The sequence below is a fragment of the Bos taurus genome, chromosome 23 (assembly GCF_002263795.3).
Source record: "Bos taurus isolate L1 Dominette 01449 registration number 42190680 breed Hereford chromosome 23, ARS-UCD2.0, whole genome shotgun sequence".
Lineage (NCBI taxonomy): Eukaryota > Metazoa > Chordata > Mammalia > Artiodactyla > Bovidae > Bos > Bos taurus.
Window position 1 is genome coordinate 32,294,605 of NC_037350.1, and position 20,827 is coordinate 32,315,431.

General features: G+C 38.3%; 1 protein-coding gene across 8 annotated transcripts in view; it reads right to left on the bottom strand.

The window, feature by feature from the left end:
- Positions 1–20,827, bottom strand: part of CARMIL1 (capping protein regulator and myosin 1 linker 1) — a 306,909-nt gene that overhangs the window by 27,390 nt on the left and 258,692 nt on the right. For all 8 annotated transcript variants that reach the window (NM_001192903.1, XM_024983668.2, XM_005223775.5 and 5 more), the window contains 3 exons: positions 19,220–19,369; positions 1,086–1,152; positions 665–861 (listed from right to left, as the gene is read on the bottom strand). In NM_001192903.1, the coding sequence (NP_001179832.1) occupies positions 665–861; positions 1,086–1,152; positions 19,220–19,369 (414 nt within the window). The remainder of the gene's footprint in view (positions 1–664; positions 862–1,085; positions 1,153–19,219; positions 19,370–20,827) is intronic.

Consider the following 20,827-nt stretch of genomic DNA (forward strand, 5'->3'; position numbering starts at 1 on the left):
AGGGTGGACAGGTACAGAGTGCAGACTTTGGTGGGTTGCAGAGTGATGGCAAGGTGAGGAAGAAGCACCACAGGCATAGACCAATTTTTCCAAGGAGTCTGTCTGCAAAGGAGAGAAGAGACTAACCAGAGAGAGACATGGGGTCAATTGCATTAAGCCTCATTAGCACAAACAGTTCCATTGTCCCCTGAGTAAAGAGCAGGGTACTGAGAGGCATGCCACTCACATGGTCCTCCCAGCTTGTGGGTTATCAAAAGCCAGGGGGCCAGAGGAGGCCAGAACACAGAGGTGGAGGAGTATATGGGGCCCTCCAAAATCAAACACAAGCAATTTTTAATCACAAATGAATTCTTCAGTACTTATTTTCCATCTTTTCATACCCATACACTATACAACTCCTTAGAGTAGCCTGTTTATTATACCCACATGATTGATACTTTCATAAAGATTTCAAGAGGGCAACTTTGTTCGAAAGGGTTGAAAACTTTCCAGCATTCTCTTTTCTGAAAATGTTGAGCACCAAGTGAGGTATTTTGCGTGAATCTCACACATACGTAGAGGTTCTAATGTCCTTACCTACAAGCTTTCACATATACAAGGCACTTTTATAAGACTCTGCAGTTTTCCCTGGAGGAGGACAGGGAGGGGCCACCAGCCCACCTACCGCTGGGTGCGTGGACTGCTGCTTCTTAGCCCGTTTTGGTCTTAACTTGGTAAAGTGCTCCAGCTTCCTTCCTTCCTCGGAGGGCAAGTCAGAGATAAACCCTGAGCTCCGCTTCTCTTGTCGGATGGATGGAAAAGGCGGGTCTTCGATATGAATGGGCACTTCTTCTAGGGCTTTATCTAGATCAAATTCCATTTCTAAAAGAAAGTAAAGCCTCAGGCTGAAGATTACTGCATGGAGATGGATAAAAATTTGCTAAAAGTAATTTTAAGTCTATCAGGGAATAGCAAACACCCATTCACAAATCACTTAACCCTCTTCACTTAGAGCATCCCTGCAAAGTACCCTTGAAGTGGTCCAGGGTCCTTGCTGAGGGTGTTTCATAGTTACAAGAAAATGACTGACAAAATGGAATACTCACCAAAAGCCCTGGAAACAGGCCGCAGCATTCGGCTGTGGATGGTCTTCCTTTTGGATTTAGGAGTCATCTACCAATAAAATAAAGAAAGTACTTAGACACTTTTCCCAGAAAACTTGACCTCCAAACTTTAGAAACATCTGGCAGGTATAGGGCGGGGCAGGAATATTAGGGACCAATCGTTTTAAGCTCAGTATTTTACTTTTTAGAGGATGGCTGGTGACCTCTGACAACCTGACTACAAAGACTAAGTTGAGACATTTCTAAATGTTTGTCATTTTCTCAAATGATATACAGTCCACTTCTTCTTTCCCCCAGGCCTAATCAGTTAAATGCTATTTTTATGGCTAAAAAGAACAATGAACAGTATAAATATAACTCCCAGCTTCACATGAGGATGTTAAAACAGATACAATGAATAAGAAGGAAAGACTGTAAAAATCAGTTGCTAAAAATTGAAAGCATGATCATTCACTGTTCATTATCACAGCAATAGCAATGTGAGCAACACCGGACTCTGTCATTGTAATGATCTAAGTTATTTAACTGCTTCGTTTCACATTTCTCCCCCCAAAATTTTGATCTTTATATTATGGGTAAAGACCACAAAGACCAACGAAAGTTGCCATGTCTGTATCTGCTGCCACTTCTCATCTTTGATCCTGCTTGTTCTTTAAAAAAGAGAGACTAAAACCCAAACCATGGCTGAAATTTATTAAGAGCCTGTTTTCTAGCATTGGTGTCAACTGTTGATTGTGTAAAGTCAAATCCAAGGAAGACATCAGCATTTCCCTCAACAGAATCACTCCTGTCAAAGCTGGAAGGGACCTTTGTCATCACCTCCACAAACAAATTCTAATGAAGAAACTGAGTCACAGAGATGATAAAGACCACCATTCAAGTGAACAGGAGCAGGGCCAGGGCCAGGCCAGCTATAAAAGTCAGCCCAGCATCCCTCCTACCTCACCACTTGTTATCAGTATACAAGTGGATGGCTTTTACGAATGTTAAATGTTTGATCCTAGAAACTAGTATTGGTGAAAACTGAGAGATACCATAACTCAAAGAACTTAGTTTGTAGACTTTCATTTCACTTAGTCGGCTGTCATCTAAAGCTTTCTCAAAAAAAAAAAATCCACAAGGTTGATAACCTTTCTTCAGTTCGAAGAATAAATTTTCTTGTTGATCTTTAAAGCAAAGAGCTTTATAGTTTTGATGATTCTATGCCAGTTTTAATAATAAAACTTTTGCTATTACATATTACTGAGAGAAAAGGGAGATTAAAAAATGATGAGCAATAGAATTTAAATCTAGACTGGTCTTCCTGAAATATACAATGAAACTAGCAGATTTGGTTCTTTCAAGGGTTTTTTTTTTCTTTTTTAAAGGCAGACAATCAGAAGAATATCTTTTTATAAAACATAGACTTTACAGGTTCAATAGAAACACAATCAATCTAATGCAACTGGAAAGGAATCCAGTTTCAAGGTAGTTCTCCCCAAAACTGGCCCTGCAGTGGGCTGAAGGAAGCCTCACTAGTCTATTCTTAAGTGAAATCTCTAAAAATAATTTTGAAGGAGACACAAACTACCAAAATACATGCTGTATTTAGTCATGTAAACTTCTTTAGTATTCTATCCACTTTGTGCACAACCTTGATAGGCAGAAGGATCAAGAAGTAGATTGGGATATAGTTTCCAGCCAATTCACTTACATAGTCACAGATAAATAGGAAAGTACTTTAAAAATGCATAGCATGGAGACGTCTTCCAATATTTTTCTCTGACTCTTGATTATATTTATAAGAGAATTTGTGGGCAAAAATAATCTGGATCAGTTTCCCCATTTAGCTTTTATAATGAATACCGAATACATGCAAAACATAACAATGACATTTCAAATATATCATAATTTTTAAATATATAAAAGAAATATGGAATTACATATAAGAATACAAATACATTAGATAGCAAAGATAGAAACTCATTTACAAACTGATGCCTATCTATAAATGGTCATTCAACCCAATCTAATTTTATAGACATATTGAGAAACATACAAAATCATCATTAGGATTTCTGATGGTTGACATTAATCAAAGGAACCAGTTTGCCTTTCTTGGTCTAGCTCTGCAATGCCTCAAAACCTAGTCTATGAAATTTGAATATCAGAAGCATGCATTCTAATGCATTTTCATTGCTTTATTTCATATGCTCTTTACAAGAGAATATAACTTCCATTGCATTTTGCATAAAACTCTTTATGTTTGACACATTTGTGAGTTCTAACTTTCTGCCATGTTTGGACATGGCTGATGGCCTTTTGCTCAAATGTGCAGGGCTTACAATCAGGCTGGTTTCTACAATTGATGTTAAGAATACAACCTGATTTTATACGTTTCTTCTGATGGATGAACTCTTACCATCTCTTTCTTTCATGAAAAAGAATAAATATGGGTTTAAGTATAACAAGCAAAAAAAGGAATTTTATTTCTACATATTTTTCTTTATTTTCTTTGTAACTGTTTCTTCCTTAACAGTTTAATGGACAATATGGACTTGCTGAATCTTACTGGCTTATTCCTAAGGTTCTATTACATATAAACTAAAACAAGAGGAATATAAGAATGAGCTATAATTATCCACCTAAGTGTACATTTAGGAACACATATTGTATGTTTCTCCAGAAACATGGTTTCTATGTACCCTTGCCTCCTCCTCCTCACACCTGTTGGTTAGATGAATTGAATCCTGGAAAAAAAAAAATCTGGTTTTACCTTCCAGATTTACATTTACTCTCTTCAGTTTTTGGACCAAAATAAAAGGGCTACTTTTCTCAAACTATTTCTTAGTCCTCATTTACCGTTCCTGGACATTTATCAGTGCCTAAGTATTTTCTGATCAGAAAAATCACAAAGTGCCCAACAAATAAAGGGGATCAACAGTGGAAGCAGAAGAGGTACATACACGCCTAATGGATCCTTCACAAATTAATTTAGGATTAACACTGCCAACTATTACTTCAGGCCCAGACAAAATTACTTTGTCTTTAAAACTGAATTTTAAGAGTAATAAGCAATTTTCAATGTTTACATCTGCGGGAAATATGAACAAGTTTGTTAAACTTGTGTTTAACAAGGAACAATGTGTTAAACCCTTTTGATGTAATTTAGAAGGAAGACTCTAAACATAGACTTATTCTGACATCGTAAATATCAATAAATCCCCATGGTGGCAGGCAGTGAATGAAATGAATGGCTCTATTCTCAAAGCATCTAAAAAAAGCAGCACAATACCTATACTGCTTGGAAATCTTACTCATTTGATTCAATTTTTATAATGGATTTATACCTATTCTCCATGGAATTCAATACCCACTTTTACTATAAGTTAAGGATTACTGTTAGAACCTTATAAACACCATCACATATTTTTCCTGTTAAACTCATATTTAACACATAATTCTTAGACATACCAATTTTTTTTAATGAGAGTTAAATTGTCTCTATCACCACAAAAATAAGATGGAGTAGTTTCTGTGTTTATTTTACCAAGTTTGTGCAAAGAATAATTTAAAAAAAAACTCTTACTCCAAGCTCAAGAATCCTGAATTACTTCTCTTTACCTTGAGGTTAAAAAGAAAAATTTTTTAAGTTGTAAAGTAGATCAGTAAAATTTTTCTGTTACAAGAAGGTATTATGATGCCAATTTTCTACTAATCTGGAAAACAAGTAATATGACAAGAATTAGAAATTTAAACCCTAGAAGTCTAAGTACTTTTTTTAAAAACATGAATGGAATAAGCACTTTTCTCCTTTTCAATGTTCATACCCTCTTCATCAACACTCTGCTTGCTTTCAGGCACATCCCTGAGAATATTTTTAAATTCACTGCCTGTTTTGCGAAGCTGAACCATCTTGTAAAATCCAATCTTGTCTCTAAATTGCTGCCTGTTTTATTCCGGATCCACAGATGGATGACGACACTACAGTCTGCTGGGAGATCAGCCAGGCAGCACGGAAGCAAATGGAGCACAAGAATGTAAACTAATACAGCCAGAATCTGCAGAGCCACCAAAAAATACTTACACTTGTACAGCAGAGAGTCTCCATGCAGCAAAAAGAAAGGAAAAAAAATATGAATGGAAGAGAGATAAAGCAGCAGCATTACAAGGGGGAGGGAGAGACACCATACACAAACAGAAAAGCTACATAAAAAGCCTTCATAGCAAAGGAATGAGGCAAGAATGAAGCCAAACTATCATTAGCGTGAGGCTAGCTTTTCATAAGCATAGCTGCTCATAAGCTCTTCATAACATAATTACAGCTTGAAAACTGCAGAAAATCTTAGAGATATTACCTCTTGCTAAGTGCGTGCAAAATGCCATCTACCAACCCTGTAAGGTATTAATCCCATTTGGGAAATGGAGACATTGTATCTCCAAAGGCATGTGGTGGACAGAATGCTGGATGAACATTAGCAAATGCCATGCAGGGTTTGGTTCTTAAGCCACAGGGCTGGTCCCAGCAACAAGGTGGGGACAGTGTGCCCACAGGTACGTGAAAACCTCCCTTCTTGGGGGTGTCCTTACATCATTATATCCTGCCCACTGTGAGGCAGCAACTTTGAGTTCTCTCTCCCCCTCAGTCACCAAAGCATTTTAGGCAAGAATCTGATGCCAGGGTTTCACAGTTACCTACCTAAAGTGTCATTAACATTGACAGTACCTTATACCTTAGTGTGAATTTAGGTCACTTTACATTTCACATTAACTCTCTCAAATAATTTTAAAACCTCATTGGTCATCATTACTAATAGTCATTAGGGCATCTTAGCATTCTGAAATTTTATAAAAGAATTTTTAAAAAAGTAACAAAACCCAAAAAGTCCTGTTGCAGCATGTCAGGCTTTATGAAAACCACGTATGAAGATGGGAGGAATCTTTTCCAAATTTCCTGAAAACACCTAGTCCATCAACCTAGGGCTCACTTCTGTGTTTGTCAGTTGTTTTCAACATGCAGCTGGATGAAAATACAGGACTCCTGAACTTGCAAATGCAAACAGTTGGGTGGTACACAAAAAGCTCCCCATAACCATCACCACCATTATTATCATCATCAGTATTATCAGAAAGGCTTCCATCAGCAAGATCCCAAAAAAGTCTCAATCCTCAGACTTCTGATTTCCTATTTTTTTAGGCAGCATTCTTCAAATATACCTCATTTTATGATAACTTGAATTAGATTGAAAACATCCTTGCTGAATGAAAGGAGAAAAGGTAAAAATGTATTTTCAAATATTCCTGAGTTGCCCAAAATAAAGACTCTTGCCCCTGTCTTGACTATGCTGCTGCTGCTGCTACTGCTGCTAAGTCACTTCAGTCATGTCCAACTCTGTGCAACCCCATAGATGGCAGCCCACCAGGCTCCCCCGTCCCTGGGATTCTCTAGGCAAGAACACTGGAGTGGGTTGTCATTGCCTTCTCCAATGCATGAAAGTGAAAAGTGAAAGTGAAGTCTCTCAGTCATGTCCGACTCTTCGTGACCCCATGGACTGCAGCCCACCAGGCTCCTCTGTCCATGGGATTTTCCAGGCAGGAGTATTGGAGTGGGGTGCCATCACCTTCTCCGTGTCTTAACTATACATCCCCTCAAAAGCTTCTTAACAGGCGTGACACTGGATACATAGTACAAGAGTTATAGCTGATGGTTAAGCCCCATAGGTAATTTTAGACTTCCTCTTTGTGAAAGGTTAATTCAACATGACAAGTGCTCTGTCCCAATTATCTCCCTAAAGATCATTATAAGTGAAGGTGAGGAACCTTTCCATTGGTTCAACTTCTAAAATGACAGGCAAGCAAAAAAAATGTGTCTATGAAGAGGGAAACCATAGCAACAGACATGTCAGCTTTTCAAAGGAATAAAAACCATCAGTTTTCCACTCCTTCTGCATAGCTTTTGGAACTCATTTACCTGTACTGACTTCAGTGTCTCCCCATCAGGGCAAGGGGAAGACTAGTGAGTACAGAGAGGTCACCCTTCCCAAGAGCGCATCTCATGCTCAAGATGCTATCATCCGAGAACTGAACTCGCATCATGGAACTTTAATCACCAAAGGGGAACTTTGGCCAAGGTTTTGGCAAACCCAGACCTAGTTTTCTAGTTTGTGAAATAAACAGTTGTGAAGATTAAATAAGATAATGAATATAAAGTGTTTAGCACATAGCCTGGCATGTAAGTGCCAGTCAATGCCCCCCCCCACTTCAATAACTGGCAGAGATTATGAATGTTAGTAACAGTAACATTTTTTCATTCTTCTATTCCCAAGGAGAAAAACTGAGGGGAGAGGGAGCACTCCTAAGCACTACACTTATAACAGCAAAAGCTGGGAACAATCTAAATGCCTGTTAAACAAGCAAATGCAAACCAATTTCATGACACTGACTTTCTGGAAGAATTTAGGCCAATTGTTTCACAGACTCTCCCACATTCAATATTTGCTTGTTCCCCACAATTAGATTCAGGTAGATGAAATTTCTTTTTTTTTTTTAAACACAAATGCCAGATGAATGATCCTATGAATGACTGAATGACAACAGGTGGTACCCAGGTCAAGTTGTTCCGCTGTTAGTGACACTAAATTTGATCACTTCAGTAGGGCGGGAACCTCCCGACTCTTCCAGTGTCAAGGTACCTTGTACCTTGGTATTTTGTAAAGGTACTTTGTCTCTTGATAGTTAATATTAATTCTACAAGGTGATACTTTCAATTTATGCAGATGAGCCCATTTGTAAACCCCACTGACAATCCTGGCCTGAACGAAGGAATACAAACAGAGCTATAAAATTGTCACTTTCTACTTTTAACATTATCCCTACATTTTAGGTGCCATTCCTCTGTAAGCATCAAATTTCCCTTTTCTAAATCCTCTGTACCATCCTCTCTTCTTTTCTTAGTATTATCATAAACTTTAATTCAAAGTATCCTAAACTATTACTGTCATTATTTTTGTTGCAGGGAGTATCCCAGCAGAAGCCATTTTGATCTGGATTTTGTATCCTTTGCAATGATTTGGGTTTGAGCCACTGCTTGCTTTTTGATTCAAGATAGCCTAGTGTCATCTTGTGCTTTCCTGTGCACTTTAAAAATGGATAAGGGTAATCCCTGTTTAATGAACTAGATTATAAAAATTAAATATGTCCTACCAGATTGTCAGATGCGTCAATGTTCAGGGAAACCCAAACTCAGTCATTATTAATATATACCCTCAAACATCTAACCAAACAGTATCATCACGTCTCTGGTTTAAAAAGCAATTTTTATGCATGTCTACTTGTTAAAGTTTGAGGCGGTATAAAATCTTACTGAGAAAATGAGATACCTAATCCTTCCTATGATGACTGCTGGAGAGCAACAATCTTTAATATCTAGGAAGAGTCAGTATACAGAAGCCATAACTCTGAGAGAACTGCAATAAATCAATGGACAAAAGGAGGAAGGATGTGTAGAGATTTACTGAGGCGCCACATTTCCTACTGAACGTGGTATTAAATCCAGCTATTCACATCACACTCATTAACTTTTATATCCCGAATTTCATTTCATATAAAAGTTAAAATGGCCTCATGATGTTAAAAACAATTCAGGGAGCTGTACTGATGAGAAACTGCTGTGAAGATGACCGTCAAGTACTATTTTTAAATGAATGTGTTTCATTTCCTTATTTTCTAGATCTGCACAATTTTTTTTTTCAATGTAAGAAAATTAAATCTTTATCTTTTGTCATGTTTTCTCCTGGAAATAGGAAACAACCTCACTTCTTATTCATTTAACTAATCTTACAACTGATGGGGAAGTGAAATTTCACACTTGAATGTTTTCTTTAGAAAATGGATATAATTTGATACATTTTTCTTAACAGTAGGCCAAAGAATGAAACCACCTGATACCAATTTGAAGCAAATCTCTTACCTGGAGACCAAGTGTTAGCACTGATGGGCACAGAAGCACAGTGCTTATTAACACAAGCATCTGGTACGTGCCCCTTATAGCATTATAAGAGAGAAAGTGGGAAAATACCTTAGGTACTTAATTGCACCCATTAACCATAATGTTATTCCAATAGTCATAAAAAGCTGAATAATACTTTCAAATGGTCTTTATTGTAAAAGAATAAACTATGGAGGAAAACCCCTCTGAGTATTATACTTAAAAGAGGTATTTTAAGTTTAGATTTTTGGAAAATCCACATCATAATGGAAGGCAAGAATGAGGAATACAGGAGAAAAATGCTCTCCTTCAGAATGGATACCAGCTCAGTGACATCATGACGAATAATCAAAATAAGCTTAAAATGCTTAATGTAATGCATTTGCTCTGTACCCAGAACATCAGCTCCAGGTAGACGACAAAAATACTTAACACTAAGTCTAACCACCACAAACCAGGTTAAATCCTACAATAATTTGCCTTACTGCTTTAAAAAACCTGAGTCAGGTAAACTCCAGTAGCATCAGGTAAAAAGAATGGATGGTGATTTTAGAGGAGGATCTCAAACCCTGAGAAGATTCTGACTGGAGGGCTGTAGTCATCAATCAGTAATCAGGAGGTCTGGTTCTCACTGGATCGCATGGATGGATGGATGGATAGAAGGAAGGAAACTCTTAACCCTTTGATTTAAATAGAACTTCAGGTAAAGAAGACTTATTACCACTCAAACTCTGAAAAATCTGTTCTGACTTGGAACATGCTCAGTTTAACTACTTTGATTACCATCCCTTCTGAATGGATTCTCGAAGTAACACTCTCTAAATTGCAGATTCATTATTTTGAAATGCAGTCTTATGTGGAGCATGGAAGTTAAATTTTTGGTCTCATTTCCAAGTGTGATTTTCAATATGAAGTGCAGAATGATTTTCTTCAGCGCACACACAGGCATATATATATTTAAACCACATACTTTATATTTTGATTTCACTAAAGAATAGGCTTGTGATAAAGGTTTCCCCTCAGTCCTGAGATGAGAAATCCTTCATATCAAATTCCAGCAGCGACAGTGGTTTCCCCTGAGGTACATTTAGGGAGACTGAGTACTTGGATAGGGCTCCCCCGATAGCTCAGTTGGTAAAGAATTTGCCTGCAATGCAGGAGACCCAGGTTCGATTTCTGGGTCAGGAAGATCCGCTGGAGAAGAAAATGGCTATCCACTCCAGTGTTCTTGGGCTTGCCCTGTGGCTCAGCTGGTAAAGAATCCACCTGCAATGCGAGAGACCTGGGTTTGATCCCTGGGTCGGGAGATCCCCTGCAGAAGGGAAAGGCTACCCCACTCCGGTATTCTGGCCTGGAGAATTCCATGGACTATTCACGGGGCCACAAGAGTTGGACAGGACTGAGTGACATTCACTTTTCACTTTCCTCTCTGAATTTCCACACATGAGCTAAAGAATGAAGATTAACTCATGCCAACCCCAATTAGTGTTTCTAAACTATCACTAGAATTAATTAAGAGATTAAGTCACTGAGGCTCTCGAGTCTAGCCAACTTCTACTTAGATAATCCAAAGTCTGAGGCTGAGTTCTGTGCTCCTTTTCCTTCCTTACCCACCTTAGATTTTAAGTCACTTCTGTCATTCCCAGATTTCAGCCCAAAACATTCCATCCCACTCATTCCCTCCTTAGCAAGCCTTGATTTTCAGGAGGTATTTGGCTAACCCTCCAATTTTCCTAGTCAAGACGGAAAACTGTCCACTTGAAAGTTAAGGCCAGCAGCATGGTCTGAGTAGGCAGGACTGAACTGATGGTGATCATCAGTTCTCTGATTTGTGTTCTCTGTATGCCGCTTCCAGAGGCAGAAGCCCTCTTTTCTTTGTGCTGCTTGTTCCCATCAGTTCAGACACCTACAACTCTAGTCACTGCTTGCCCTAGTGTTTGAAGAGGTGTGGATTTGCTACCATACACTAGAATCCCTCCAAGTTCACTAAGAGGAAGAGTAAAACCCTGAAAGGACAGACTAGCCTGCAGTCAGAGACACCAAACACCTAACTCTCTCTCGGTGCAAACCTTCCATGAAAAGGCGCTTCCCCAACACAACCTTCCCTGGACCTTTCCTTCTAGTGACCTGGTCTGTCCCAAAGACCAGGGATGCAGCAGAGAGGGTGAGGGCTTAGAAACTGGGTCATTTGGAGTTGAGCCCTCCTCTCTGACTACCCTTAAACCAGCAGGATAATATGGGGCAAGTGTAATAACGTCTCTAAGCTCTGAGATTCTCATCTGAAAAATGGGTTAAAACAGTTAACCAGATGTGGCTGCCGAGACAAAGCACAGCGCATGACACAGTAGGTACATGGTTTTCTCCTTGTTTTCCTATACAGTTTTCAGAGAGCTTGGATCACTGACACAACCTGTAACATTCTCATTAACAGAACCTCAGAGGTTCTGTTCTGTTTTAGACAGACAGTGGACATACAACTGAGATGACCAGTAGCCAGATGAATATACACGTCTGTAGCTCACGGTAAATTGAGGTAAATGTCATGAATGTAGGAAAAGAAAAGTGCCTACAGAGCTGAAGGGGCAGCAATCAGCTGAGGGACAGTGTCTGGTGAGTGCCTCCATGCCAAGGCTGTGCGTGGCTCACCTACCAACTCAGCCCTGGCTACTGAGGCCCAGAGACGCCTCTAGGACTCCCTAGTGGATGTCTCAGCAGGGCCTTGCAGACGCTTCATCCTCAACACGATCAAAACACAACTCACTAATGTCTTTTCCGCCAAAATCTGCCCTTTCTCCCACACGTCTCATCTTCAGTATTGCCTTAAAAATAAATACATAATATATAAACAAGTAAACCCTTAGCGAGCTCCGTAAGGCTCTTTACAATATGGCTTCCAGCCGCCTCAGCTCTCCTCTCTGCCACCCTTTATTCCCATCATACCATAATCCCACAATAGTTTCTCAGATCGTGATGCTGTCTCCTCACTCCAAGACTCTGTGCGTGTTCTTCTCTCTGCTAAATTTACTTACTTATTTTCCTCCCAGCCAACTTCTTCAAATACCATCTCTTATTATATCACCAGTTACTAAGGGCCTATTATGTGCCAAGCATGATGCTTAGAAATTCCTCCTGGAAACCTTCCTTGACAATACCCCTCCCCTAAGCTGGGCGGGGCACCCCTTTTCTGTGCTTCCATAGCAACCTGCACATTCCTATCAGAGCCCTTTCCTACCATATCTCACATTTCACTGTGTTAATGGAAAGCCACCTCAATCCTGGAGAAGGAAATGGCACCCCACTCCAGTACTTTTGCCTGGAAAATCCCATGGATGGAGGAGCCTGGTAGGCTACAGTCCATGGGGTGGCCAAGAGTCAGACACGACTAAGTGACTTCACTTCACCTCAATCCAAAAGGGAGCTGAGGCTCATGCAGAACAGCAAGTTGTTGTTTTTTTTTTGTTTTTTTGTTTTTTTTGTAGTTGCTTTGCTTTTATTTCTTGGCTGTAGCAGCATATGGGATCTTAGTTCCCCGACCAGAGATTGAACATGTGCCCCCTTACAATGGAAGCGCAGATTCTTAGTGACTGGACCACACCAGGGAGGCTCCATGTTTTTAATGAGTAAACTAGGATAAAGAAAGGAGAAAATGAAGCCAGAATTAAGGTTGAATACAACAACCTATACTTCTTTAGGCTCAGAACCCTTTTAAATAGGTCAACACACACTGGGCTCTGAGTCTCTCAACGTACAGAGCAAAAGGCAGGCACAAGTCATAGCAAAATTCACTGCGTCTATCCAACACAGCGAACTAATGGTTCCGGGTTTTCTCTCCTCTTGACAAAGACCTGCAATTTCTTCTGCATAGATGTGCAACAAGGTATCAGGATGAAACTGAACAGTGCCCACAACAGTGGTACAGATGGTATAAAGAGCACATGAGGTAATGAGTTTTACAGGGGTATTTATTAAAGCTGCCCTTCATGAAAGTCACTGACATGATGCGGAAGCACCACAGTAAAAGCAATGCTGTAAGACCCAAAACAATAGGAAACAAAGGGGCCGAGTCTACAGAGACCCTCCGAGGCACCACACCTGTATCTCTGTGCAGGCCCTTCTAGACCTCAGGCCTGAAGGAATGAGATCTAGAATGTGCTTCTGGCATTTCCTCAAAGGGTTGTCCCCCCAAAAACTACTAGAAACTTTAAGAAACATATATTTTAGCTGGATTATACAGATAGCTCAGTTGGGAAAGAATCTGCCTGCAATGCAGGAGACCCAGGTTCAATTCCTGGGTCGGGAAGATCCCCTGGAGAAGGAAATGGCAACCCACTCCAGTATTCTTGCCTGGAGAACCCCATGGCAGAGGAGCCTGGTGGTCTACAGTTCATGCGGTCACAACAGTCGGACACAACTTAGCCACTAAACCACCACCACCACTACCACAAATGGTATCACAGTGCTGAAGTTTAAAGTCTGGAAATTAAGAGGTTTTCATACATTGCCTTCTAGTAGTTAAAAAGCTAAGCCTCCATTTCCCCAAAGTGGTATCACTATGAAAAGGACAGAATAAAGTAAAATTACAAAAGGAAACAACTAGGACTTGAACGACCTTCTGTGCACAACATCAGAGCAACTCATTTTAAATGAGGTATTGACTTAATAGTCTGTGCTTGGCAACACTGCTAATGGATTAGTTCAATTAACAACTGCAGGTACATGAAAATGAGGTGATTTGCTTAAAAACAAAATGGCATGTTGACCAAGACAAATGGATATTCATTGAATATTAATCTATGCTAAAAAGCTTAAAATTATATATGGATATTTGAGGCTGAATGTTAAGGGAAAATAACTGCCATTTTGTCATTGGAGCAAGGATTCACAAGATGTATTCTGTAACAATTCAAGCCTTTTAAAATTGTTTTCCTAGGAAAGAGCAGTAAGCAGACTACCTGTTCCTCTGTATGAATATATTTTGATTTAAAATGCGTATGACACTCATTAAAATAATTGAAAGAAGCACATACAATTAGTGAGCTAGTTCTGCCTAAGGAGAAGACACTGGCTCTTCACCACTTGGCACATCATCTGAAACCTAAAACTTCTGCAATTTTTTAAGGTAGGAAACTATATATAGCAACAAATTAAACATGTAGAGATTGCCAATCAGTAGAAGGAGAACTGTATCCCTTAATACCCCCAAAGGCCAATGACAACACAGTTGAAAAATACGATGGGAAGTAGTGATTTCCTAAGAGGACCTGATGGCAGGGAAAGAACAGATGGTCTACGGACAATAAAGATTCTAAGTAAATACACATTTCAGCTTAACACACAAGGCGTGTGTGCTAAAATGATAAGGCGCATATAGGAAAACTAATTAATCACTGTCACCAACAAAATTACACATGGCGAGGCACAGAATGTTCAAGGTAAGCCAAAAGTGCACAGATTCATTTCTCACAACTGGATAACAACTGAGAGTCAGATTTTTGACACAGTTGTTTCCAGTAATGTTTAAAAACTATAAGCTTACATTTATGGTGAAATGACACACATTTTTCACTGTTTCTGTTCACATATTAATTTAGTATAGAATCAGTAAGCAGATATTTTGTATAAAACAATGCAGTCTATTTAAATCTAGCTTGGAATTTAATTCTGATTGTGAGAAATATAGATATGAAATCAATATATAGATTACAACAGATTGGTCGAATGTGCAATCCCACATGGCCTGCTCCAGGGTGACCTTAGATCACCTCGACCAAGTTAATGTTTTCATGCCTAAGCCTCCTCATCTGCTAAACAGAAGATATTAACACCACCTATCATTCACAGGCTGTCGTGAGAATTAAGCTGGCTACTATTAATAAGGAGTTCAGTGCCTAGCATGTCACAGGTGCTAGGTGAGTGCAAAATAAATAAATAGGAAGATTTTTCAAGTCATGTGATTCTGGAGTTAAAGGGTTATCAGAATCTCTGGGACTATGAGAATGGACACAGGTTGAAAAATTCTTCAAGTTATTCTATAGTTCTTGTTCTACCCGTCCCTCCTCCCCACCAGGTAAACTAAATTATCTCTTCATTTCTTTCTAGTTAAAAGGAAAAAAATGAATTATTTAGAGACTGAGTTTTAAGAAATGATTCTTCTTTCTGCCATTTTGTTTAAACAGCCTTTTTCTTCGATTTTATGAAGTTAAGATTGATTAGAAGCTCTCAGTCATCCTCCCCACAGACAACAGGCCTCATCAAGTCATTCAATCTCTATTTCAGCCCTCAAAGTGTAAGTTTAATAGGTGTTGACTAAGTGAAGAAATTCCTTCTAAGAGATCAATCATTGCTTCCATCTCCATGAAGACAATCCTTAAACTATAATATGCATTTCAACGTTTAATTTACAGCTCTGAACCTTCCCTAGTGTGATGATAACTATTGGTTCTTTAAAGAGACTTACACACTGAAATGGAATTGACTTTTGGACCAGGGAGAAATGGAAGACAACATAAAGATACCCAGGAAGAGGGGGGAAAAAAAAAAGAGTGAGAGATGCCCAGAATCTCCACTATGTCTGTTAAAGAAATGTTCAAAAATAGATGTAGTAGATATCATGAACATCACAAACAGAAAATGCCAGGATCCGTTAACAGTCTCTTAACTATAAGCAGAAGGCTGGTGATGAGGCAGTTACTTTGGAATGTCCTGGGGGGAATATCTCAGGGCTGTGGGCTACAAACAAACATTGTAGGTAATAAAGTTACAGCATCTCCCAGAGCAGTCACATTCAGCAGTGCTCTAGCTCCATGTGTGGCACAATTTCTACCTGCCAGGAACGTATAATTCCATGGTGGAAAGGTTGTAGGCTTGCACTTAGATGCTTCTGAGAATTTTCTATCCAACAGTTTTTCTTGTGTCCCAACTTCCTGGATCACTTAAGATCTATCTAAATGCTGCCAAAGAAAATGTACAGGCTCATTTAGAAAAGCATCACCAATTCAAGGTCTCTGCCTTTACAGTACATACTTCATATTTTTTTCCCCCAGTGGCACTACACAAGGATCACAACTTGAAATATTTGGTGGTAGATGTCAATGATAAACAAAAATGATTTGTTTCTTTGATTATGAAAGGTGGAAGTACATACAATTTAAAAAGGTAAATCTAATGCTCTACTCTTTTCCAATCAGCTGTGAGTTTGTACCACTCACAGGTTCAGGGTAAGAATTCCAGAGCTTAGCAAGTTGATTTTCTTTAGAATACCGATCCTTGCACCTGGGGTTAATTGCCACTGTGAAAACGGGAGTATCTTTGGGTGGCTTAGACCCAAAGGTTAGGCTGAGAGTAGAAAGGAAATCTTTACAGCACAAAATCCATTGACTTGCACTTTCTACACAAAAATGTTCTTTTTCATTAAACAACACCAAACTTAGCTCTGGTTTTTGGCTACTTACCAATTCATTAGCCTTGTTAAAACAATGATTAAAGACATAATTTTTAGAACTGGAAAAAAATGCTATTTTTATGGCTTAGAAATTCTGCCCAAGTATTTGTTTTCTTTATCGAGAGCTCTGCCTTGTCTCAACAAGATACTCCACACCACAGGCCCTGTTTCTGGTCCTAGGATTCAACAGGCGCTTATGGCAGGAATGGCCCTACCTGCTTGCCTCCCAGCCACCTGAATCAAGAAAATACCGCCCTTCTAACTTGGATCATCCTTAGAGTGAAGGACAAAGAGATCTCTATCTACTCCTGCCTCTTTCTGTGTCATGGCAACCAGACCGTTCCTAGAAAATGAAAGCAACTCAGGACTGGGTATGCCTTGCCCTATGGTCCTCATGGTGGTCATGCATCTGGGGTGTTTTTTTTTTTAAGTACAAACAAACTTCCAGTTATAAGTCCTGGTGATACAAAGTAGAGAGAGCATAGTGACTATGGTTAACAATACTGAATTGCATATTTGAAAGTTGCTAACAGAATAGATTGTAAAAGTTCTCATCACAAGGAAAAAAATTATAACTATATGTGGAGATGATGTCAACTAAACCTGTGATAATGATCCCACAATATATACATATATTGAATCATTAGATTATATCCCTAAAGCTAATACAATGTTAAATCAATTGTATCTCAATAAAATTAAATTTTAAAAACTATATGTCAATAAAATTAAATTTTAAAAAATGATCCTATTCCCCCACCCTCACCCCACCCACTTCACTTAAGGAGAACAACTTCTTTTCCTTTCAAGTAACAAAAGCAAATTAATCATCAAACAAAAACCAAACTTATACAATTTAAAACCATCCTTACAGGAGCTAAGCCAATCTTTCTTAACCAATACTTCATCATCCAAAACCACATAACTTCTAAACTCAACAACACACATTTTACTAACTCATGTTCCCTATATCCCTTTCCAACTCACACAGAACCAGATAATTTTGGCTGGAAACATGATATGTAGAGTTAATTTTTAATTCAAATATTTTTCCTATTAAACTCCTTTTCTTTTAGGGTTAGCCTAAGCTGGGAAATCCCATGGACAGAGAAGCCTGGCAGGCTGCAGTCTATGGTGTCCCAAAAGAGTCAGACATGACTTAGTGACTAAACAACAGCAAAGAGCTTTCTAGAATAATTACCCTATGATAACATAGTGTCTCTTGCCTCAAAATGTAAACAAAATTTAAAATACTTATTAATGTTTTATACTAGACAAGCAATTTTTAAAAAACTTGGTGCAATTCCCTCCACATAGACGAAATATATTTATATATTTATACAGTTAAATGGAAAATTATTTATCATCTTTAGTTACACTAGAATGTTACTTGAAATCTAAGATATATTTTAGGCTTTTTTTTTGCCAGTCTCCTTGTATATCGTAAGGTTTTATCTGGAAGGCATTTAACTATTTTATTCACAGATTTTAAAAGATGATCACAATAGTTTATATGGAAGCCCAGGTGGCTCAGTGGTAAAGAATTTGCCTGCCAATGCAGAAGAGCCAGGTTCAATCTCTGGGTCGGGAAGATCCCCTAGAGAAGGAAATAGCAACCCACTCTAGAATTATTGTCTGGAAGGTCCCATGGACAGAGGAGAGGAGTCTGGTGGGCTGCAGTCCATGGGGCCACAAAGAGTCAGACATGACTGAAGCAACTTAGTATGCACTCATGATTCCTTTATGATGGCTATATTGAAAAATTACTAAAATCAGAAGCTGATGTAGAAACATTTGGGCACATAAGTAGACCAAACCCAGTCTCACCAACACCCTCTTGGACTATAAGAAATTACTAAAAATGAGTATATTAGTAAAACATAAAAACACTAAATATGGAGAATGAAAACATACTGAATACAGAGGTGTATACAACTATTTGAATGGTAAAATGAGAAATATACTAACAACACAAAGTTTACAATAATAACATAAGAAGTGACATCAAACTGTCCCCAGAAAAATGAGATATCATAAAACTGAATACTCTAGCTTTATAGCCAGATGGATGCACTGAGCAAACGCATCATATTCCAGCTTCTAAAATATATCAAGTCAATGACAGAGAATAGGAACTAAACAGGAAATGCAGATCTAAGAGTGTACCCCAAAATTATGTAAAGAAAAAACAGGAAGAAGTAGGACATTAAAAAAAAATGAAAACCTATAAGACCAACAAAGAGATAATCACCTTCCCCACATTTTTGTTGAAGGCTTATTTATTTAAAGATATTTTCCTGTCACAAATGACTCTTAAAAGGTAAATAAATGATTTCTCCTAATTTAGGAATTTTGTCCCACCATGGCTACAGCGACAGATATCCAATTTTTATGTGCACTGCAATTTTTACCATTTTTCTTTTTTGGGAGGAGGTGGGGGGTGGTTGGGTGGGTAGGGGTACGCTTTAAGAAAAGTTTTACAAAATTACAAATAAAGTGAGAGGCCCTTCGTGGGAAGCTGAAGGCTTAAGCTTTATCAGCTTCATTAGTAGAGCAGACCCTGTACAGCAACAAGTTCTTGAAAGAATTGTCTTTGCAGGGAAGTTTTATTTGGTCTGGTTTGTAAAGGTGAGATTTTTTTTTTTTTTTTTAAAGACAGTAGCAAATCCAGTGAAGCAGATAATGGTGTGGCCAAAGGCTGTGTCTTACCATACAGGTATCTAGATCTTCCAAACGCTCTATCTCCGTGAGCTCCTCCACCGTGATGATGGAGCGTTTAACCGGCTTCTCCTCAGCAAGCTCCATCTCCAAGGAATCTTGCTGAAGAAGGGTCTTGCCACGTCTGCTGAAATGGTCAGCCTAGAGAGTCAAGACAACCAACTGAATTCCAGCAGATACCTTCCATAAGAGGGCGCTGTGAAGAATAATGTCTACACCTGGTTAATGGCAACTCGATAAATTCATGCTGAAGTTAAGTTATCTCTTTTATCCTCTTTCTTTGGAAGGTGGAGTATTTTAAACAAGAAATGACAAAACCTCCTTCCAAACATCTTTTGAGACTTTACTTGAAAGGTAATTCATATATCTTTGCCATGTTCATGTAGATATGCACCAAGTAGGCACATATTTTTGTTTTCCAAAAGATATACTACGAACAGTTTGCAGGAGACTGGTGTGATTTTTTTCAACTTTCAATCTTCAATACAATCATAAAATTATATCCATCAGGAGGCCCTCCAGCCTTCTGTATAGAGAAGCTACCTTTATTTATATAATGTTACTAGCATACAGAAGATTCAGTTCTAGTCAATTTGCTCTTATGATAAGCATAAAGTAAATTAAAAAGTGAAGCACAATATTGTTGCCATCAACATTACTGGTGGAAATATAAGAAAAATTTAAACCAGAAAAATAACTTACACTGGGAAAATGAGACCACTTAGGATAAAAGAAAGTAGGAAGTGTTCTTTACATTTTTATTCCATATTTCCTTGGAAAGAATTTCTATGTTTCGTGCTCAAAAGTACATAATGAGGAGAAATAAAATGATTCCAACCTCTCTTATTATAAAAGGACCAAAAGGAAAGAAACTGCTAACAAACTTTTAATTATTACTAGCTTTCTTTGTTTTCATGTAATAATTATTATATTTTATGTGACATTAATTACCAACGCTATGCTTTAGATAAACCTAAAAAAGTGGTCAGAGATGAAACAAACTGGGCTGAAATTAATAAGCTCTGGTGCTGAGCTGATTCATCACCAGGAGCTCTGCAAAGATGAGAACCAGCTGACAATTCCATGGAACCTTTGGGAACATTTCTAAACTTAAAGTTGGAGAAAACAGTGTTATTGGACTGTCTTTGAAAGTAGTGTTTCATCTTGAAGTTACTATTTCTTTCACTTAGCAGTTAAGCTCTGGTCTTACTATCCAAATCAACAGTAAGAAATTCAAAACAAAAGTGCATTCACACAATTCTTTTTTGCTTATGAAAAGAAAATGTCAATACTCTGAGTTACCAACTTCTTCAAAGGACAAAAGCAAAAACAGTGAAAAAAGTTCAAATTTTCAGTGTAGTTCTCATGTGCAGCCACGCTGATACATCTAGTATTTACGTCTTGAAGTATGCATTTTGAGGCCATCCCTAGAGCTATGGTTATCAACAAGCTATTTCTGTAAAGGATGCTTTATTGATTTTGTTTCTGCTTATTAAAAAAAAGTTTGAATTGTGATCTCTTGACAAGGTTATAGCTCTTTATCATGCCATGAACTACAAACTAGAGCTTCTTAAAATCTCTGGGTGATGAATCAGTTTT